Consider the following 24056-nt stretch of genomic DNA (forward strand, 5'->3'; position numbering starts at 1 on the left):
AAGCAAGCAGCTGGAATGTCTCTCAATTAATTGACCGTGATTAAGAGAAAAGAGTGTCTTTGAAAGTGCATCTGCAGAAGTCAGCCTATGACACGGCATCTTCCTCCAAGTCTCTGCTTCACTGTACTCCAGCAGCACAGTCTGAAAGATAGCCTAGTATGTGTGTGCACCTGACAACTGCAACTGTGCAGGGGTGGGCAGGAAAGAGGAGAAAGAGAGAGAGGGAGAGAGAGAGAGATTGTGCATGGGTGTTTGTGTATGTGAAAGGGAAAAAACAAGTAACAGAAGAGGGAGGGCAAAGAAGCAGAGAAGGAGAGCAAGAGAGGGAGATCGTGGGAGACGTGAAAGAGTGAAGGATCAGAAGGAGGGAGGGATGTAAAAGCCAGATTTTTATTGGAAGCAATTGAAGTGGTTGCTATGAGACCCGCTCCAGCACAGGACCAGCAGCCAGTCCGACGCTGATGGTCTTTACTTCGTACTAAACCTTTCCTTTGACACAGTTTTAGAGTTGTTTAGTATCTGAGCAAGCACCTGACACGGTGACTTTTTGCTTCCTTTTTCTCCTCCAGTCCTTAGGGTAAGATGGAGGTAGAAAATGAAGCCAGCTGCTCCCCGGCTAGTGCATCAAGCGGGTCCAGAGAGTACAAGGTGGTAATGCTGGGAGCTGGAGGAGTTGGTAAAAGCGGTAAGTTTTAACACCAAATTCTGGGGAGGGAGGGAGCGCTATAGAGGAGATTCCATAAAGGAAAGCATTGGAAATGCTAATGCTGGTAGGATCTAGCTAAGGTAGTTAAACAGAGAACTGACTGGCAGGATGTTTCCAAGTGAAAAAACTGTTTAAGGGATGCTGATGAATCAGGATAATTCAGAGGCAGCTAGTCATGAAACACTGAACTTGAAAAGAATGATTTTTTTTCTCTTTTAAGCAAATGCTAGGTAATATTAACAATTAATTTATAGGATTTTATGAAAGGAATGATATTTATTAAGTTGTCATGATGTGAGGGGAAAAAATGTGCTCCTCAAAACGTGTTCTCAAAAATATTCATGTAAAAATAAAAGGGTACTGAATATTGAATTAAAACAGACACAAGCACAGAGCCACCCTCAGGAGTCTCAGTGCTGATTGCTGTACTTGTTTCTCTGATTGGGAGCTTCCTGTCTCCTCTTCCTAGCCTCTGTCTGAGTGGTCTGTGCCTGGATTGAATGGTGGTAATGTTTGTTGTGTTCTTTTGTTTTGTCTTTGGAAGGTGACAGGAACTTAAAAAATGGCATTTGCTGTGAAATCCACTGAGGGTGATCAAACTAAGTTTGGTGATTCCTTGAATTAAAGGAAACAGCTAAAAATAAAAAAAAAAAAAGAGTGTGAGATGTCCAAGAAAACAATGTCTGGCAAATTTATTATTTAAAGAATAAAATTATAAATGCCTTATTCTTGAGGAACTTGAGACCAAATATAGCAATAAGAAAATAGCTGTGCAGAGATGTGTGAAGCTAAATAAGTGATAGATAGCATAGGGCAAAGGCCATTCCTAAAACACAGAGAGCTTTTTTTTAAAATTAACATAATAGTTAACTTCTGGGGAATGCATGGTTCAGGATATCAAAATACAAAGAAAATAACAAAAATTGCCCTGAACAGATAGTGTGAAAACAATTGAATAGTATAGTGCTAGAGAGTGGATTCAAAGTTAAGAACAATGTTCTTGGAAGATGTCAATAAGCTCATAACTTTGGAATGGTCCACAAGAGATAAGGAAATGGAACAGAATAAGAAGGGGGAAACAGGGGCTTTAGTGGACAAAAAAGATTTTTTAAAAACAGCAAAGAAAATGGCAAGAGTCATTCATTTGAATGATCTCTACTCTTTCCTTTTGTCCAAAAAGAATTACAATGCAAAGAAGAATAAAAAGAAATATGAACTGGACATGATCAGAAGCTAAATGCAAGTTTATGTAAGACAAAAATGTCTTCTAGAAGAAAATATGAAAGGAAAAGCTTTGTAGCTGTATTTGGGTGAGGAATTTTTTATTTCCTTAAAAAGCCCACATCAAAGTTCAACAACATAAAACCAGAAAACTTAAGCTTGACAACGGTGGGGTAGGATCAATGGGAAAGAGGTAGATGGATGGAGAAGTGATCTGGAGGGGGATTAACACAAGAATCCAATGCTACAAAATTAAGAGTTAGGAAAGGGGTGTGTAGTGGAGGGATGGGTGGGAACGTTGGAAGGAATGACATTGATCAAGACATCTTGTACTCATACCCTGTTTAGTTAAATGGCAACTCCTTTGTACAATTACTTAAAGAAAATAATCATAATTTAAAAATGATTAAAAATAAAATGTTTAAACAGGGAAAGAATCAAAATTAGATGTGGGCTTAGGAAGAGAAGTATGAAGGAGTCAGAATAAAGGGAAATATATAAATAAAGATATAAATATTTTAAAGAAATAACAAGTCAGATAGAATGCGGAAGAAAATCATGAACTACAAATCTGAGGAGAAAAACAGATTTAAAGAAAAGGCAAAAGACCCATCCATGCAAACTGGCACCAACAATCATGAAGTGGAAGATACTGCATGAATGCCCCTGTAACTTTGTTTTCCCTTTGTTTGTTGCCCTAATATTTTGTGTGTATGTGTTTTGTGTGTTTTTGCGATATTTTGGGGGGGTCTGTTTCTTGTTTTGCAGGGTTTAGGGATTTGTTAGTAGAATAACTAATTTTTGGCCATCTAGATATATTGCAAGGACCTAAAACTTTGAGAACAGAAATTTGTTTCACAGGAGCACCCCTCAACAACAAGAACAACATATATATATATATATATATATATATATATATACATATGTGTGTGTTCTATATATTTTATATATATAATACATATTGTATATAAACATATACAATATATAATATATATGGCATTAGGACATTAGATTGTTGGTGTTGTGTATCCTAATTTGATCTTCTCCACTATGATTTACAGAGACTATTCATGATGATCCAATAACTATAAGTTTCAATATAACACTGGACAAGTGTTCTTGGTTGCTTTCTTTTGTACCAAAGAAGCTTGCTTATAATCAAAGAGCAGAGAAAAAACATTTGCAATGAGACAAAGTCATGGCAAGTTAGCTTACCCTCTGAGAAGGTGAAGGGTAAGAGGGGTCAATACTTGGTTGCTGTGATTCTATAGATGATATATGTGGATATTAGTCTAAGGTCTATCTGAACCCTGGAAAATGCTATATTTAGGGCCAAGTATTTAGAGCCACAGTGATATAATCACATCTTGCCCTTGAATTTTCCTCTGTTATTATTCTATGGCTATCCATGCATGTATGAACAATGTTCCTAATATTAACATTGTTCTAAAGGTTAGAATGTATGTTTTCAAATAAACAATTTGTGTGTTGGTATGGGGATTTGAACTCAGGGCTTTGGGCTTTGGGTCCTCTACATGGAGCCACATCTCCAATCCAATTAAACAAAGTTTAAAGGCCACTTTTCATGTTGCTGATGATCTAAATCAGTAGTGGACTGTCTTGTGCTTAGCTAGGCCTGCTTCCACAGATTTAGTGCAGGTACTTCCAAGAGAGATCTGGCTTTTGCAGGATCTAACAAAGATGTATTAGCATTTCATATCTTTCCCAATTCTAAAAGGTAGGTCCATGACAACTATTATTTCTGTATTCTTTATGTCACCATCCTGGGGTTCAGCCTCAGGGCCTGAGTTCGATACCTGAGCTTGTTTGATGAACGCTAGTGCTCTACCACTAGAGCCACCCTTCCACTTCTCTCAGGAAGATAAGAATTTTCTGCCTGGGCTGGCTTTGAATTGATCCACAGATTTCAGTGTTTGGGCTTAAAAATATTTTATTTTTATTACAGAGGTGATGTACAGAGTGGGCATAGTTGCGTAAGTCAGGTAATGAGTACATTTCTTTTTGAACCATGGCACCTCTTCCTTCACTCTCTCCCACTTTTTCCCTCCCATCCCTACCCATAAGCTGTAGAGATCATTTTTCACCTGGTATCTAGTGAGTACCACTGCTATATTTGTTCTATTGAGTAGCCAGGATCACAGGCGTGAATCACTGGTGTCTGACTGTTTCCATATTTTTTTTAAATTTTTTTTTTTTTTGGTCCAGTTGTGGGGCCTGAACTCTGGGCCTGAGCACTGTCCCTCAGCTCTTCAGCTCAAGGCTAGTGCTCTACCACTTGAGCCACAGCACCACTTCTGGCTTTTTTTTTCTTTTTTTTTTTGCTTATGTGGTGCTGAGGAATTGAACCCAGGGCCTCAGGCATACAAGGCAAGCGCTCTACCACTGAGCCAACTTCCCAGCCCTGTTTCCATATTTTTAAGTAAACAATATCATAAAGATTTTCTATGTTTTTGAAAAATGATTTTTTTCTACTATGTTTACTTAAAATGTGGTTATGAGAAATTCAAAAATATTAACAACTTTTCTGAAATAGGAATTCACAAAAGGTTTCAAATGTATGGGTAAAACAATGTAGTCTTGTGAGAAAAGTTAAGCCATAAATATCCAAACAAGTTTATGCAGTTTGTATTTTATGTTCAGACCTGTATGACCGTACAGGGGCCAGATGAATTCAGAGAACATTCATAATACATGCCAGCAGGCAGGTATGGGTAACATGTATTTCCTGCTTATGTTTACCATAAACTACAATCTAAGTATGTGTCTGCATTTGTAGACAAGAAACCTGAAATCCAGTCAAATAACTTGTGCCTGGTCATGAGAGTAACAAGTGTAGAGTTCTGAGATATTTTATCCAACAATATAACATGATGTGTAGAACCCTGAAAAGCAAAGCAAGGAGTTCTACAATTTAAAATAAAATAGGACTACTAGTAATGCATTCTTTACATGTTATACTATAGAAATACCTTACCCATCTAAACTAACATTCTCACTTATATGCCTATGACTTTTAGTCACTTTTTAGTATATATAATTAAATAGTATACATACTATTTCCATATAAATATGAAAGTGTAGTCATAGTTATATAGATTAATATTTTAATTGTTCAAGAGCAGTATTAACTGCAGGGAAAATGGAAACAGAAAATGTAGCCGATAGGCTATTTAAAATATGATGAAATATCTTGAGATCTGAAGTTGGCAAGTTTATATTTATACTACTGGATAAATCACATATAGAACTCAAGCACGGTGATACAACTTAGTCTGTTTTACACTAGTCTAATACTTACAGCGGCAAAGCTTAATCATACAAAACAGCAGATATACAAGAAGAACCACATATATGGAGCCAGATACATAAGATTTATAGAGACCAATGAACAATATAAAGACTATGAGTATTTCTAGTGTAATATACTGTATATATTTGTGAAAGGAGTAGTTTTAGCTGCTCTTGTCATGGACATAAGGAAAGGATAACTGAGATAAAAGATATATTAACCCTTCTGCTCTCTATATACGGCCATGACATTCATGTCTTAAGTACAGTCATATCTGGCCAGTTATGCATGATGATAATCCCTCAGAATTATAATGAAAATGAGTAATACCTGCCACTCAGTGATGTTGCAGCCTTCTTAACATCATAGTAGAATGTATCATTCATGTTTTTGTGCTCAGGCTGGGGTGAGGAAAAAAATCCCATTGAATTATCAAGCATATAAAATGCCTAAAAGAATAGAATTACATAACTTTGTATTGTAAGTAATAAGCAATATCTATCTACCTATCTTTCTATTTATCTATCTATATACATTTTATGGCTTCAATTGCATCACTGTGTTTCTGTCTTGATGTAATTTTGTATATTTCTCATCATGAATAACAATACACAAACTAGTCTGGCAAGACACTACTCTCTTCCCCTGTCTCTTATAATATATATATATATATATATATATATATACCTAATATCATGTAACCATATACAAATATTACATATCCTATCTAATGTATATATTATGACATATCATCTGATTTATTATATACATAATATATAGCACCTGTGATTTCAGAATATCATGCATGTTTGTCTAAATACTCTCCATGATGTTTACTCATTGACAAAATCATCTGTTGCTGCATTTCTTAGAAGCTGTCCTAGTCATGAAGCAACCTATGATTAAATACATGCTAATATTTAGTTATAAAATAATTACTTAAGACTCTTTAAGAGAAAACTCCTTCTAAAACGTCACCATATGAAACAGGTATAACACAAATATAAAGTGTATCTATATTCGATGAAATAATGTCACATAATAGCAAAGCACAAGTTCATAAATATATAAATTATAATTATAACTAAAAAGCAAATAAAAGTCCCTTATCTCCCATTTCCTTTTTATTATTTTATTTTAATTTTTATTGTGAAAATACTGTACAGAGGGGTTACAATTACATGGACAAGATAATGAGTACATTTCTTATCAAGTATTGTAGCCTCTTCCTTTGTTTCCCCTTCCCATCCCTTCCCATCCTCCTGCTGCCCCCCCACCCGATCCTCTCCCCCCGTCCCCCCTGCACCAAAGTTGTAAAGTTCGTGTTCAACATAACCACTTGTACATCTCATTGTTGCAATGGGTCCACCTGTATCCCTATTTAAACGAATTATTTTTCCCCTTCCCCTCCACAAATTATACCAACATCAAATACAGTGAAAGCAGGGGTTATACCGTGGGGAGAGGGATATACAAAGTAACAAAGAAATAATCTTATAAATGTGTTAGAAACAATCACATGAAAGAAAAAAAAACATTTGAATACATATCTTAGGGTTCATTTCTCTAACATCAACTTATCTGACCTTTTCTGCTTGACTCAGACATATACTAGTTATTGCAAATAAGGGAAACCATGGGATTTATGTTTCTTTGGGCCTCGCTTATTTCACTTAATATAATTTTTTCCAGGTCTTGGGGAGCAGAAAATGTTTCTCCTCTCTTTCTCCCTATATCAACCTAAAACTTTTACTATAAAGTAAAATAAAGATAATATCATTCCAATTTTCCAATATATTTGATTCATGACATGTTTATATCTTTATTCCATTGCCTTCCATCCTCTACCTTCTCTCAAAGAATGGTTTTTCGTAGCTATAGGTGAAGAGGCTCATAAGTCTAAGCAGTTCTTATAACGCGACATAAGCACAGAACATGTCGATTTGTTGCTATTCACTTTCCCTACATTCATATCTGGTTTTCTCAGCCCAGCTTTACATCATCCAACAAATCTTAGTCAATAACAAAAAAACCCTTATTTTCCAGAAGATATGTCTGCCATCTGTCTAATTATCTGAATTGTTGATAAAATAATTTAAGGAGATGACTAGATCATCTGTCCACTTAGTTTACATTTGTTTAGATTAAGTCTTATATTAAATCTCCTATGCTCAATGTTAAAAGGTTTATCTAGCAGAATATAGAAATAAGGAAGTAGATACTAGATATTAAATAAATTATTTTTCTATTTAACTACATTAGAAAAGTATAATGCACCCAAATATCAAATGAGTTCTCCAAGCCTTCTCTGGTCACTATGATTCATTAATCTATGATTTAATACATATTTTCCAAGATATCAAGTGTGTATAAAAACTATGGAAATGATTCAGAACAAAGAAGGTTCCTTATAGCTAAGATTTTTAAACCTGGTCCCTGTCATCTAGGTGGGCACATTTTTGTGAAATGCAAAATGATGTTTGTGTTAAATCTTTGATGAAAGGGCTCTGGAAACTCAGGATCAAAGGTAGATAATTAGAGCTATGATCTTTGAGCATCAGTCACTGGAGAGATTGTCTCTACATTGTTTTTCAGATACTTTTTTTTTTGTCAGTCATGGGGCCTGAACTCTGGGCCTGTCCCACACTTCCCTCAGTTCTTCAGCTCAAGGCTAGCGCTCTACCACTGGAGCCACAGTACCACTTCTGGCTTTTTCTGCTTAGGTGGTGCTGAGGAATGGAGCCCAGGGCCTCATGCATGCAAGGCAAGCACTCTACCACTGAGTTACCCTCCCAGCCCCTTCAAATACTATTAATTCAGATACTATCTCTCATTAACACATTATAATTTGTGTGTTATAATAAATACCTTAATAACTTATGTGACATTAGTACATGAGAAATATTTTTAGAGGTTTTGAAGAGCAAAAACAGTATGAAACAAATGCAGCAGGGAAACTTGCTCTACACTATTTTGAAAGTGAATTATACAACATGTAGTGGAGGGGAATCTGGAAGGAAAACCTGGGAGAAAACAAGAGAAGAGGTGACACTGTTTAAAAAGGAATGTGTCATTAGCTGACTTATGTAACTAGATCCCCACTATACATCATCTTTACAATGACAATAAAATATTTTTAAAAATAATAAAAAGAAGAACAGGTGCCAGTGGGTCACGCCTGTAATCCTAGCTACTCAGGAGGCTGAGATCTGAGGATTGCAGTTCAAAGCCAGCCAGGACAGGAAAGTCTGTGAGACTCTTATCTCCAATAAACCACTCAGAAAACTGGAAGTGGTGCTGTGGCTCAAGTGGTAGAGTGCTAGCCTTGAGCTGGAGAGCTAAGGGGCAATGCCCAGGCCGAAAGTTCAAGCCTCCCCCAACCAAAAAAAAAGAAGAAGAAGAACAAGAGGGGTTGAACAGAGACAGTTTATACAACAGTAAGGATGAATATAGGGATTTAAAATGTACTATCCTAACCCCAAGATTGGAAACAGAGTTTATAAAAATAAGCAAAGGAAAAGGAAAAGATTCTAAGATTCTATTCGCACCATCAATTGTCCCACCTTAATTGTATAAAGGACAATCTTTCACTGTAATACTGTCACAAGAATTAATCAGATTAGCCAAATAAGGCTGAAGAAAAAAAAAAACAGAGACCTACTCATTCACAAGATGATTGAGACAGCATTGAAGCACAACATTTTAACTGACAATATTTCCAAGATTATATGCAATATATAGAGATTAAGTTAATAAGAGGAAGATAATACAGGTCTAGCTGTTTATCATGGAAAAAGATGGAGGATTAGTGAGTATATATCCATCAGTAGGTGAGCATGGATGCACTCTCTATTAGTCACATGCTGTTGAGCTCATTATACTTATAACATTCCAAATGTCCTGATCCTGACCACTCAATTTAACAGAACTAAATAACCTCACTAACAACACAAATTTATTGGAAACTTAGATCATGCTACTGAAGAGGACAATATCCTGAGTTAATCAGGTGGATATTGAAATGTAATAGATGCTTATCTCTTTTAGGGAGTATATCATTTCTAATTGTATAAATTATTGAATTTACAACAGAAACCACTTGTCCCAAATAGAAAATATCTTCCTTGTCTATTTAATAAATGTGTAGGTGCATACCAGTGAAAAGTCACAAACTATTGCCAAGAAATAGACACAACTTCAGTGTCATACACTCTGGGATAAACAAGAGGCGTATGAACAGAATCTTGATGCAGTTTGTTAATTTCAATGACACAGAGAGACACATGCTTCTCTGACCACAATGGGATCTGTGGGAAGTTACAGTGACCTATAACTAGGTTGTTTATTCAGCTATGACTTTGGTAGTAGTGATTTCCTGAATTCCTGGAGTGTGATTTTTCCCAATAGGCTATTCTATATTCAGTTGACCAGAATAAAATTGTGTTTTCCTTAGTAGGGAGCAGACTGCTGCCCATGATTGACTAACTGCATTTATGGATCTTTACAGACTGAGAAATTCTGATGGTACACCGTGATGGATGGTAGTCCATTGAAATGCTTACACATATGGACAGAACTCCTTTCACTGAATTTGGCTGCTATTGGCAAAGCTCAGCAGTGATCTCAATCTAATCATTTTTGGCTTTGTTTGTAGCTGTATCATGGCTATGACCAAGCAGTGCCATCTGTTCTTCTTGTCCTTCAGCTGGCACCAGCTAAGTATCATTGCTGGCTCCTGCAGTAGAGCATCACTTGTGCCATTCCTGACTGTCATTACCCTACTCTTGCTAACAACACAAAATTAGATAGGGCATGGGCAGGCAGAAGTTGTGGAAATATTGGGCTCTTCCATTCTGTACTGACATTCCCAGTCACTACAATACTCTTCTCCTGCCAACATAGGTGAAGACCTATTATTCTGATCAATCCCTGGAGTTCATATGAAGGACAGAAAGCCAAGAAGTTGGGTTAAATCTTCTTGATGTGTTCTATTGAGAAAGTAGCCAGAGGAAAGCTAGGGTTCAAGGTCCCAGGGAAATGTTTCTAAATGAACTGATACGTGATAGCATAAGGAAGTTGGGGTCTTAAAATTGAAATTGAGACTGGGATTACTGTTTTCTTTTTTAATTTTTTTCAATTGTCAAGGTCATGTGTAGAGTGGTTACAGTTACATAAGTAAGGTAATGAGTACATTTCTTGTCAAACTTGTTACCCCTTCCCTCATTTTTCCTCCTACTTTCCCACCCCACCAAGTTGTACAGATCATTTCCACCATATTATCTGGTGTAGGTTACTGTTGCATTGCCCCCCCCCCCCCTTGACCTTTGTCTCAACAATCCTAGAACAACAGAATGGTTAGACTAGGATTTTTAAATACTTGTATGAGACATGGTAATATTAAAAACTTTGGTTTGGATAAGTCAATATTCTGGCAGTCACTTAATAGATGGATAAGAAATTCATTGTTTTCTTGTCCACAGTCCTTGATCTGCTTTTAACTAAGCGACAAAAGCATGCATTTATCTTCAAACATCAGCATGGGCAAAATAGGAATCATTTTATCATACTGTGCTTTCCTTTTCTTCCTATCACAAATAGCACAAAGTTTTATTTTTTGGGAGGGGTGTCTTATATACCCCTGGCCTTGTTAAAAAGCTATCTATAATTCATGGAGTCCCACACTTTTACAGTAGAGGTGTGTTGATTATGTTTAATAGGTGAGAATGGTTAAGTGTGAAGAGCAAAAGTAATCTATCTTGGAACTCAGAGCCTGAAGAGGCTCTGAAAAACAGCTACAGGAGAGCCAAGGCCTTTAACTATAGACTTTGTACAACTGCATGTATTCCATCCACCCTTTATTTGTATGTTGAGGGTTCAGTATAAAAATTAGAACAAAATAATGTTACTTGAAGGTTTGAATACTGAAGGGAATCACATCCATATTTTCTTTTTTCTCTTTCTTTCTTTCTTTCTTTCTTCCTTTTTCTTTCTTTTTTTTGGTGGCCGTGGGACTCAAGGTTAGAGCTCTACCACTGAGCCACAGCACCACATCCAGTTTTGTGAGTGGTTTATTGGAGATAAGAGTCTCATGGGCATTTGTGCCCCAGCTGGCTTTGAACCAGGATCCTCAGATCTCAACCTCCTGAGTAGCTAGGATTACAGGTATGAGCCACTGACTCCCAGCCACATCCATATTTTCTACTTTGTAAACTGAGTGCAAAAATGACTATAATGACTCATACTCAAAAATACTAAAAATAAAAATGGGCACATAGTTCAGCACTGACTATGTTTTTAACATGAATGGATAAATTTGCTTTTAATTATTTAATCCTTAACAACACTTGATCTTGCACAGGTCACTTGAGCTCTGAGTTTTCATGTTCCTCACTAATGACAATAATTAAAATTATCTCAGAGAATTGCTTGGAGATATTAAAAAAGACAAGCTATGGATTATAATTGTCCAAACAAATCACATCTTCTTTAAAAGTGTAAGGTTTTCGGCAAGAAAAGACCACACCGAAAGGAATAAAAAGAATGTCAGGAAAGTTTATTGGGGTATGCTCCAGGGCTAACTCCCTGGTGGGGATCAGAGAGGGGGAACTTTCAGCATAACTTGTTTTACAAGTTTGACCAGTTTCAGGCTAGTGTCCCCAGACAGGTGATGTATAAAGAAGTGGCTTTTCTAGGCTGCCTCTGCCCTCTAGCACCCTGATAAAATCTATTGTCCTTCCTTCCTTCCTTCCTTCCTTCCTTCCTTCCTTCCTTCCTTCCTTCCTTCCTTCCTTCCTTCCTTCCTTCCTTTTTCTATCTCTTCCATTCCCTTCCTTTCCTTTCTTTTTAACTTCTCCCAAGCATGAAGGAGAATAGGGACAGATCTTTCCAATAACTTCTAGGAAAATACAATTTGTATTGAATGTTGCAAACCTGCCATTTTTGTATCCACTTATTCTATGCCTGATTGTGCTCTGTATATCTTTATATTGATTAGTGTCAGCTTTGGTCCCTTCAGTGGTAATTTCAGTGACAACAATAACACTAGTTTGCTAGTTACCTAGCTAACAGTCCTTTTATTCATCTTAATTGACCTGTAAAACACACACACACACACACACACACACACACACCACTACCTATAAGAAAAAGAATTTAAGGACAATTACCTGCTACAATAGGCACAAAGTGCTACTTAGAGAGCACTTTCACTGATTTTAGAGGAGCATGTCCATGCTTGAATCTGAATGGAAAGAATGTATCTAATATGTACGTTGTTTTCATAAATTTTGAGTAATAAGATTCTCATTGCTTACAGTCTTACCATTGAAACATTTCAATAATCATATTTAGTATTTATAGGGAAAATAAGCTACCAATATCTGCATTTATTGAAAGAATTCAGACTATTTAAAAGCAAATGCAGTATATACTTGATAGAAATTGTTACACGTTCAGTTCATCTGTTCCTACTTAATGTCTTTTAACCTTCCCTGAATAGTTTACCCCCTAAGAAGGGTCAATGAGGGAATAAAATGGAGAGTGAGGAACACTTAGCATTGGAAGAACAAGTGTGAAGGTTCAAAAGCTGAGAACAAAAATCTGAGCTGTGCAGACATATTATTTGAGGTGGGCTCTGATGCTGAAGGATTTCTTTTCATATCTCTCTTTTCTCTCCTGAAGTGGGAACTACAGTCAGATCTAAAAAAGAGCCTTATCTTTATCTTCTAGTATCTATTTTTCAGATAAATCACATTTGTCCCCTAAAATCTTGAAACTTCTTCACTCTAACATCTACAGAATCATTCCAACATTAGCTCTCTGCTGTGTTTCCTCAGTGTTTCTAACCAGATTTGTCCCTGCCTGACCTTGTAGAACATATATTCTCTCAGTTATAATACTCGAAGTTTGTTTTTGCTTATTACTCAGGTTCTTCTAGTTTGTGGTTTGTGGCCTTAACTGTTATTTAATTTTTCAGTTTTTATGTAACTTGCAATCTCTTTGATTTTTACTTTCCCAGTTCCTGGAGGGTAGTAAATACAGACATACATTTCATACTCTTTTTTTTTCCTTTGATGAAATATATGAAAGAAACTTTCATTTTTAAAGTAAATTTGATTTCTGTCTTTGAAGAAATGTGGGATAAATTATATTGAATTCAAATTAAGTTTTATTCTAAAATATTGTGGTATAAAGAGGCATAAGATACAAAAATAGAAATTGGTGCTAATAAAAATTTGGCAGATATGTGGGCAGGTGTTAGGGCTGTAGCCTGTAAACATAAACTCAGTCCACAAAGCCAAAGTAAGTTTGTGGATAAAAATCTGGTAAACAGTCAAGAGCAAATTTAATGTAAATACCATGTTCTAACCAGTGATGACATGTCAATAGATATTCCAGAATTAGAGTAATTAATTGAAACACAATGGTTAGGACAGCTGGCAAACAAATACATAAAGCAAAAAACAACTCACTTTGCATTTTCTAAACCATTTCCCATTGGAATAATTGGGGGAAAGGAGGAGGAAATAAAGTATTTATACAATGTTCTGAGAAATTCTTAACAAATCACTCTACACAACACTGTTTTGTGATTTTGACTTCAAACCATTTATTAAGAGTTCAGTGAATTTGTTTCTAGCTCAATTCTGAAAAGAGGTAAGGTACAATGACCACAACACAGTTTCCCACCAGCGTGAAGCCCATCCTTGGCCTTAAGTTTACCTTAATTTTGACAATCTCTCTATTAAGTGAAAGAAAAGAGAAATCCCTGAGAATAACAAACAAGTATAGAGTAGGATAATAATAAAGGCATCCTTTTACTTCAATTTGAAGAAGCTCTAAAACAAAAAAGTAAAATTATTGCTAGTATTTCATCAGAGAACAAATATAAAAATTAACTTCTCCAAGGATTAAAACCTTTTCCTAATTTTTTACTCTTCTATTTAGCCACTCACTATTTTCCAGTTATTTGACTATAATGAAAGAGCTTAAATTATGCAAAATCAGCTTTTTTATTTCTTTGAATCTACCCCCATAAAATCTTTTGCATTTCTCTGTTCTTAAAAAAGGTGTCTCCCACTTACTTCATCATATAAAGACAAACTGAAAACATTTCTGCATAAAATACTCTGCTGTGACAAGCACACATGTTGTCTGCCTCTCAGAACTTATTTCCATTTTTCTTCAGTATAAGTTTGCAGTGGCCCCGAATGTTTGCAACAGCTTGGACTTTGAACATTGATAGACAAGTATTGAAATTCACTTCTGACACTTATCAGCCAAGTATCTTTGCTGTATGTTCCCTTCTCTTCTTGATTTCCTACTGTTGCGAGAAATGAGTAGATTTATGTAAGCTATTACTTTATACCTAATGAAGTTTATATCTAGACTAAAATCATAGGAGACATACCAAAATAGTCAAATTAAACAAAAACCTCTATCAATAGTAAGTGTGGCCTAGAATGAGAGCATAAATTCATTCCACCAGTCTGCAAAATGATTTGGCACTATGTATGAAGCAATGCATAAGTTGACAATATGATTTGGCGGTTCCTCTAACTATATATACTCAACAAAAAATTCACATAAGTGTGGACAAATGGCATGGCCAGAATGTTTACAACAGCAATGTATCTAATAGTCCCAAATTAACACTCTTTAAAGAAGAGTCCATCATCAATATGGCTGAATGAATCAAATTTATACCGACACACCCTAAATGGAAGAAGAGCAAGGAGCATTTACTATACTTAGAAGTTGCCAATATTATTCCACTAAGGAGAATTGAACCAAATCACTCTTTCAACTTTTAAAATATGTACTACAGATATATTGAGGGCTAGCATTCCTCCTCTCCATTCTTCTGGAGGCTACAATTGCATCTGTGAATTAGCCCCAGGCAACACCCCCTTCAGAAGCAAGTAACTTAATTTCCAAGAACAGTATCTGATTAGGAAGTGAGAAATACCTCACAGCTAATCTTGGTTGTTGTTGTTGATGGTGGTGGTTGTGGGGCCTGAACTCTGAGCCTGGGCGCTGTCCCTCAGCTCTTCAGCTCAAGGCTAGAGCTCTACCACTTGAGCCACAGCACCACTTCCAGCTTTTTCTGTTTATGTGGTGCTGAGGAATCGAACCCAGGGCTTCATGCATGCAAGGCAAGCTCTCTACCACTGAACCACCTTCCCAGCCCTCACAGTTAATCTTATTGGTGATAATTTCCCCAGTAATCTTTCCAACATAAATTTTACCTAGATAATTAACCTGAAATAAACATAGGAAATAAAAAGAAAAACTTTCTCCTCTCCCCTGCTGTTTGACTGTTATTTTAATTATCATGTGCCAGAAACTTGGGAGGGCTTCACATTTGCACAATCCAGGTGTTGGCTTCTGGTTTCTTCATGACAACACCAGTTTGACTGCATTCTCTACACAGCCTGTATATTTGAGATTTGGCTACCTGCATTTAAATCATGGTTTGCATCCAAGAGTGGTGCTATTTTCCTTAGCACAATACTCAATATCTTTGAACAGTTATTTCCTCCTCTGGCAAATGCGGATGATACTGAAGTGGCTAAATAGTTTCTAAAGAACAATGTGGATACATCGATGATAACAGCATCTAACACTTATATGTGAGCTCTCCTAATTGTTGTTTTATAAATTATTGTGTCTTTAAGAAAAACCTTCAGCCTTCTTCAGAGTGAAGATTATTTTCTCCAATTTGTCCAAGGCTGAAATGTTGTTTTCCTTTATTTCCCTATCTTTAACAATTCATATCATGTGTTGCGCTGAAAGATCATTCGAATCATCCCAAGGGCAAGAAATAAAAGCTACTTTTACTGGAAAAATTTTTTTTCTAGAAAAAAGAATTCTTCTGATTTGTAAGCCTCCAGTTCTCAGAGAAGGAAAAACCCTGAACATCTTAAAAATTCTTTGAAAAGTATATAGCTAGAATCACCGTGAGACCTGGAGAATTTCTGATATGTCCTTAACATGGCAAATTCCTGTGAAGTTTCTTGTATGGAAAACATAGTATACAATCCAATTTTGGAAGGAAATGAATTCAAAGGAGCTTCACTCATTTGCTCCATTCAAGGATATAATGGAAGGTCACACATTTACAAGGTCTCCAGATTGCTCCCATAATTCCTGGCACATGTAATCATTTTTAATCTTAAAAGTTTATAGCTAGCACTTGAGCTGTACCAGCTAATCTCTATCCAACTAATAAAGTTCTCTGCTTCTGCCTTTATTGATTAATTATCTGTTGGAGTTTTTAATATCCATTTGTGTTTAATTTGCTGATATTAAAAATGTCTCATTCCTGAAAGTGATGAATGATCTTCTAAAAGACAGCTCTTCAGTTTTGATGGATGTAATAGTGAGTTCATTGGAACCTGAATAGAAGCTCACCTTTGTGGGTCATTGTAATAAAGAATTCTGTAAGTCTTTTGAGGTTCTGAAAAACTTCCCCAATGAAGACAGACAAACATATTTTGAGATCTCTATGTAGATTCTCTAGAACCAACTTACAGTAAATATTTTCCAATCAGAACTACTCTCCCCGGTAAAATTCCTTTGCTTCAGGTACTGTGGCTTCCCCATTTCCTCCTGATGTTAGGCATCTATACCTTTCTGTCACACAGTTCACTCTATACACTTTTAATGATTGCTTAGAATTCTATTTATTCTATTTAATTTCTATTTAGTCTTTAAGAACTCAGAGCTAACCAATCCAGGCACTCTAATTTCCAATATTTCCAGTTTATTTTTGAGGGGAAAAAGTTCTTTTTAAATTTATTGTTTTATGATCTTTTGATCATTGTCCGAAGGAGTTTCATTTCAACGTGTCGATTTATGAGTTCAATGCATCTCAATAAGTGTCAAATGTTCCATCACCCTTTCCTACCATTTACTGAGGCCCCAATCCTCCTCTCACTTTCATATAATTTTCCCAAATGGAGTGGTATACTGTACCAGACATGAGTTCTTAGTGTTCTGTTTAAAAATATAATCTTAAGTAATTCTTAAAAGAGGTTTCAACATGTTGGTTTGTTAATGTGATACGTCTAGATCAGGCTCATCCCTTTCTTCATTTTGCCCCATCTCTGACAACCCCACCTATCCTCTGAATTTACCCAGATCCATTTTCATGTATTGAATTTTTATGACAGTATCTGCCCATCCTTCCTCTCCAATAGTTGGAACCTACTCCCCTTGATCTCACCCACACATGTTTCTGCTTCTTGGTTTTCATTTTGCCAAACTGTAAGATATTTACAAAAACAGCTTGGTGCTGGCACAAAAGTAGGCCTGGGGACCAATGGCACTCACTAGAAATAAACCCATATTCGTACAGTCATCTAATAGTTGACAAGGGAGCCAAAAATATAGGTTGGTGAAACAGAGTTTCTTCAACATTTCAACAGATATTTTTTTGGAAAACTAGATATCTATATGCAGAAGATTGAAACTGAGTCTCTGTCACCTTGCACCCATTCAAATATTAAACACCTAGATGTAAAAACCTGAAACCTAGAAACTATTTCAGGACAAGGGAGGGAGAAACATTAGAACATATCAATATAGGCATGATCTTCTTGAGAAGAATTTCAGGGGCTCAATATTTTTGTATTCTTCATGCAACACTGGCTGCATTCTGATTTTATTTTTGTATTAAATGTTCTCTATGTTTGGTCTATTTGAAACAATATAAAATCCTCAATAGTTAATCTAGTTTCATGCATTGTATACTCTAGTCCAGTAATTTCCAGAGTGGTGTTTGATGGTCTGTATCAGCAGAAGATCTAAAAGCTTGTTCAAAATCTGAATTCTGATGGGCCATTTCGGAACTATAGAACTTGATGCTCTGGAGATGAATCTCAACAATTTGTATGTTAAAGAGATTGTTTTATATGACAGATACATGATCACATTTGCAGCACTTTGGATTAATTTGAGAGAAAGTTTAAAATATAGAGGATTGGTTTTCTCCAACTCATTGAAAAATTATGTTGGAATTTTAATGGGCATTGTATTGAAGTTTTAAGTTGCTCATTCATTAGAAAGAATTATATTGTACCATTTGTAAAGAAATGGAAAGACCTGGAAAACATTTTGTTAAGTGAAGTAAGTCAGACCCAGAAAGACAAATGATATGTTTTCCTTAATATGTGGAAGCTAGATTTAGCTTACTAACTTATAAGTAAATACGTTGGGTGCTATGCAAGTGTATACCAATGTATTAACGGAAATATGATAAAGCCAATTCCTCAGAAGGGCAAAGTTCAACAAAATAAACATCAGGAAGCAGGTACTTAAAATGGGGTAGGCTCTAGAAGAAAGGGGTAGAGAAGAGAAGGGGTAAATCCAAGTGAGGAATTCAATGTATATCCAACAAAAATAAGAAGTGTGAGGAAAGGGGTGGGCAAGGTGGGGATAGGTAAAAATTTTGAAAAGGTGACATTAATCAAGATGCACTGTATCACAAACTGCTTTGTAAAATAGCAACTCCCTTGTACAACTACTTTTAGGAAATATAAAAATAAATATAGGACTTGTTTAAAATCATAGAAATTTACATTTAGCCTAGTCCGGTCTATTACCTAGGAATAAAATATTTTTGTAATTTTCATGTGATATTTTACAGCAATATTTGAGGACCATCAACTCTATAATACACATTTTCTCTCTCCCTCTTACAATAGCAAAACTTAAAAATATGCTAGCCAGTGACATTTGTACTACTTAATTAATTTTCCTCATTCTGACAACAGTTGTAGGAACAAAGGTACATCTTTTCTGGGCACAAGTCTTGTTACTTTGTTTTACTGCATGTCTCCACTGCATTGTTTTTAGTGCATTAGCATCACAACTTCCCAGAGAGGACAAAATCTAAACAACTACAGACTTTATGTGTTTTATCAATTATAATGTTATTTACATTTCATTTATTCATTTTACATATTTAACATAAATATTGATACATGTAAAATAGTATATATCTATATATGTAATATAGAGAATAAGAATAAGGATCAAAAAACTTTTCTGAAGCCGGGCGCTGGTGGCTCACGCCTGTAATCCTAGCTACTCAGGAGGCAGAGATCTGAGTCCTAGCTACTCAGGAGGCAGAGATCTGAGGATCGCAGTTCAAAGCCAGCCCAGGCAGGAAAGACCATGAGACTCCTATCTCCAATAAACCACCAGAAAACCGGAAGTGGCGCTGTAGCTCAAGTGGTAGAGCGCTCGCCTTGAGCTGAAGAGTTGAGGGACAGTGCCCAGGCCCAGAGTTCAAGCCCCACGACCGACAAAAAAAAAAAACAAAACTTTTCTGAACCCATCATCGGTGGAGCATTAGTTTGTAATTATACTTGATATGTCTGATCACCAAACTAACATGAATATCAGATCAGTACAGGTATTATAACATTCTGAGGAAAGGCAGATGTAAAAACAACAGCTTCTTTCCAGCATTCACTAATACATTTATATATGATTTATTCACATATACTTGCTGGCATGTATCTCCAAGTGAGGGGGCATGTATAGGCATATTGTCTACTGAATTTATATTTGATATGCTGTTAACCTATCTCAAAAACTTTTAGTGATAATAGGAACATGGTTTGCCCTTCTTAAAAATGTGATAAAACTAACAAATTTTTAGACCGTATTATCTCCTTGAAGTCTTGAATTAGTACAAACAATCTGAGCGTGAGTAACCTGATGCCTGGCTCAAGTCCATGTTTTAGTGATATACAGACTTCAGAAATTAAAATAGTCAAATTTTAAAGTTCCATTCAATATATGGGTCTGTTTTTCTGGTGCTCATGTGGGCTGCTTTCGTTCTTAGACCTCGACCCAGCTCTAAAAGAGAAGTCATTCATAATTAGCATCTATGTCCACCCATCTCTGTCTGTCCTTCCACCTTCCTCTCCAATGTGCAAAGTTCTCATTGTTCTGGTTGCTCTCTCTAAAAGCTAACTTCGATTAGGGACTTTTTCTGATAGACACTTCAGTAATTTTTAAATTATTATAAATATAGACATTGAATTTATACATTCAGTATCTCCCAAGAAGCCAGAATCTCTTAATAGAGAGACAAGGGACTTAGAGGGGAAAAGGATGGAAGAAGTAGCAACCAAATTTGTGGCATACTTTTCTGAAATAATGATGTTAAGTAGCTACTTCAATCAAATTATCATAGAAATTGAGTTGCTTAGAATCTGCATCATTGAAATATGACTTCATTTACAAAATCAGCCAGTGCATGTAGTTATATACCAGATCCATGGATAAATATTACAAATATCATCTTCCTGATGTTATTTTGGTTTAGATAAAATGATTACCTTGAAGATGAGCTTCTTACTTTTTAACATATTAGCAAGCATTTAAATAAATTTCCAACTAAATCATAAATTTCAAATTTATGTGTGTGCTTATCTATGTTTTAACATTGAACATTTCACCTGCATTTTTCAAATTGATGGGAACCACAGGTTGATAATTCAAGTCTGGTATTTTGGCTTGCTTTTATTTGTTATTCCTAGGTATTATTTCTCCACATGACATCCCATACCTTCATTAATTTATCAATTAATTCTGAGGCTTAAAATCTTCATATAATTAAGAAGGCTATATTCCCAATACAACATCTTCCAATATACTTATATATGAAACTCAATGCTGTGTTTTTCTGTTTCATCAAACTCCTGTTGTCCTCAGTCATTTTAGTTCCTCCAATGCCAATTAACTCAATTCAATATAATTAAAAATCCATGCTGTTATCAAGACACAGATAAAGAGAAAATGTATTTTAAATTAAATAATTATTGTACCATAGTATGAGATGATTAAAAGCACAGAGAGGTGTATTTGAATTTGCTCTATAGGCATTTTCCAGCCAGTGTCAACTCAAATTTTGAATAGACTCATCCTTTTATAATTCCATCCTTATGATATTAAATTCCATGAATTTACATAAGTACTCAATTTTCCTTGGCTTCTCTTTCTCTACCATACGGAGTCACATCAGACCTTCAGAAAAAACGAAATTATTACAAAAAACCCCCACAGCTCCACAGTAATAGTGATTGAGATATTACTGTTTGTGAATTTTTGTATTAATTTTGTATTTGGAAATAATGCATCAAAATGATTTTTTTCTTGATTACAGAAGTTTTGAGTATGTTTGACCTAACTTTGTGCCCAATTCAGTTCAGTCCAACCCTGTAGTCCATTTTTTAATTTAATTTTATTGTCAAGGTGATGTACAGAGAGGTTGCAGTTACATAAGGCAGGTAATGTATACATTTGATTTTGAACAGTGTCACCTCTTCCCTCATTTTCTCCCAGGTTTTTCCCTCTTGACCACCCTCCCCACGAGTTGTGTAGTTCTTTTCCTACATAGTGTCTACTGACCATCACTGCTGAATTACTTCACCCTTTGTCTCACCATTCCATTATTTATTCTGCTTTATGCATACTTCCTCTGCAGTGTAACCCAAACCTTGTTGGTTGGTCCATACACAAGGCTCTTGACATAATATGACAATAAAGACTGTATGATAATGGTCTGGAAACCTATCTCCCACCATTTTCCATTTGTTAGAGTGGGGAAAAGAAAAAGGGCTAGGTCTTTAACAATAAATTGGTGACAGTAAAAAAAATTAATATATATCTGAGGTATAGACAAAGTAAGTGTCAATTTTGCTACAAAAAGGCAAAAGCAGATTTCTCTATCTTCAATAAAAGTGACTTAAGTCTTGCCATTTTTAAAAGGGAGGGAATTTTGACAAATACAGAAAGAGGAGCCTTTTATCCTTGATTGATAGTCATGTAATTTAACCACAAGTACCTCAGTAACCTTCACTCCTTTGGGGCTCAGTTCTCTCATTTCAATTTGAAAATTGAAACCACTGAATTATTTAAGTTGAGATGGTCCCCAGGTCTCCCCAACACAATTCTCTAGCCTATTCACAGGATTCCATAAGATGGTTTCAATAGAAAAATATTTTATTTTAGTTTGTAATTATCTTTAAGTAATTGTATTAAAGCGTTGCTATTTAACAAAGCATCTTATGAATACAATATATCTTGATCATTGTCACCACTTTCAATAGTCTCACCCATCCCTCCCTTACCCAGCTGTTCCCTCGCTCTTCTTACTCAAGTAAATATGCATCAGTGATATTAAACTGTGATTACATTCCTTAAAAATTATAATAGTGCTAAGCTACAATCTCATCTATTCAGGAAAAGTAAAAGGAGGATCAAGGTCCTATGCTGGTCCCAAGCAAAACAGCAATTTCATATCTAGAAAAACACTAAAACCAGCTGGGTGCTGGTGGCTCATGCCTGTCTTCCTCATGAGACTGAGATATGAGGTTCATGGCTCAAAGCCAGTCCAGGAAAGAAACTCTGAGACTCTTATCTCACAGAAAACCAGAAGTGACACTGTGGCTCAGAGTGGTAGAGTGAGCTCAGGCCTGAGGTCAAGCCCCACAAGAGACAGAAAATAAAAAAGGACAAGACTTTTTGCTCAAATCGTTCGAGGGTTTATTTCTCAAGTACAAAGTCTTTATTTTAAGTTCCACAAAAAAACTTACAATTACCTCGGTAAAGAAAGTATAACTTTACTTACAAATAAAAACGTGTAATATTTTCAAACTATATTAGCTAGTGTTTGGTAGCAAAGATTCTTCTTAGCATGTAGCACATTCCTTTCACTAAAAGAAAGACTGAGACAGTGTTAGTTGTTCTTGGCTGAACCAACAGAGGAAACAGAAAAGACCTGTCATAGAACATAAATTCTAGCTTTGCTATATCCCTCTATTGTTTGCAAATCATATAACGCCCAGTTTATGAACTATTTCTACAGGATTTACAGGCATTGAGAAAGTGAATAGTGTTCCTACATCCTAAATTTCTGTCTTTGTAAACAGTCAATAGGAGCCCCTATTTGAAGGCAGTCTCTTAGGTTGCAATCAAATTGGCCTTTGATCTGCAGTTATTATATATATATAAAACCTATAATATATTATAATTATTTAATTATAATATATTGTGGTTATAGTATAATAAATTATATATAATTATGAAGATATATATATATATATATATATACATTATTAGTTGTGAGACTTGAACTCCAGCCTTCATGTTCTTGCTTAGCTTTGTCACTCATCACTGGCTTGCTACCATTAGAGTCATGCCTCTATGCTCAGCTTTCTGCTAGTTAACTGAAGATTAGAGTCTCTCTGATCTGTCTGTCGGCTGTGTCCAATCATGATTTTTCAGATCTCAGCTTCCTAAGTAGCAAGTAGCTAGGGTTATAGGTATGAGACACTAGTACATGACCAAGGAGGAGTCATTATGTTTTTAAAATACTCCAAAATTGTATTCAGGTGATCATAGGATTGAATTTAGGTGTTATAATACACATGAATATATACTCTCATATTTATTAAGAAACTGCTTTTATGTGGTAAGATGACAAAGATGGTTTTAGGAAGTAAATTATTTAGGTAAATAAGTTATTATTTACCTAAATAAACTATTTAGGTAAATTATTTCAGAATAGATAAATTTTTGTGGTACTGAGATTTAAACTTAGGGTCTCACACTTGCTAGGAAAGTGCTTTACTTTTTAAGTCACATGCCCAGTGTTTTTTGTTTTAGTTTGCTTTTAGATGTTGTTTCATGCTTTTGCATTAGCCAGTCTTGGACAGAATTTCTCCTAAGCAGCTGATATTTCACTCATATGCCAGACCTGGCTTGACAACACCTTGCTAAACTTTTGACAGACTTAGACTA

At 35.6% G+C, this 24056-nt stretch overlaps 1 protein-coding gene across 1 annotated transcript in view; it reads left to right on the plus strand.

Annotated features, from left to right (window-relative positions):
* The first annotated feature begins 410 nt into the window (after nt 1-410).
* Rit2 (Ras-like without CAAX 2) overlaps nt 411-24056 on the plus strand; it is a 310909-nt gene continuing 287263 nt past the window's right edge. Inside the window, exon 1 of the mRNA XM_013014873.1 lies at nt 411-685. Within this exon, the coding sequence (XP_012870327.1) occupies nt 583-685 (103 nt within the window). The 5' untranslated portion in view covers nt 411-582. The remainder of the gene's footprint in view (nt 686-24056) is intronic.

The sequence above is a fragment of the Dipodomys ordii genome, unplaced genomic scaffold (assembly GCF_000151885.1).
Source record: "Dipodomys ordii isolate 6190 unplaced genomic scaffold, Dord_2.0 Scaffold25, whole genome shotgun sequence".
NCBI classification, from domain to species: Eukaryota; Metazoa; Chordata; class Mammalia; order Rodentia; family Heteromyidae; genus Dipodomys; species Dipodomys ordii.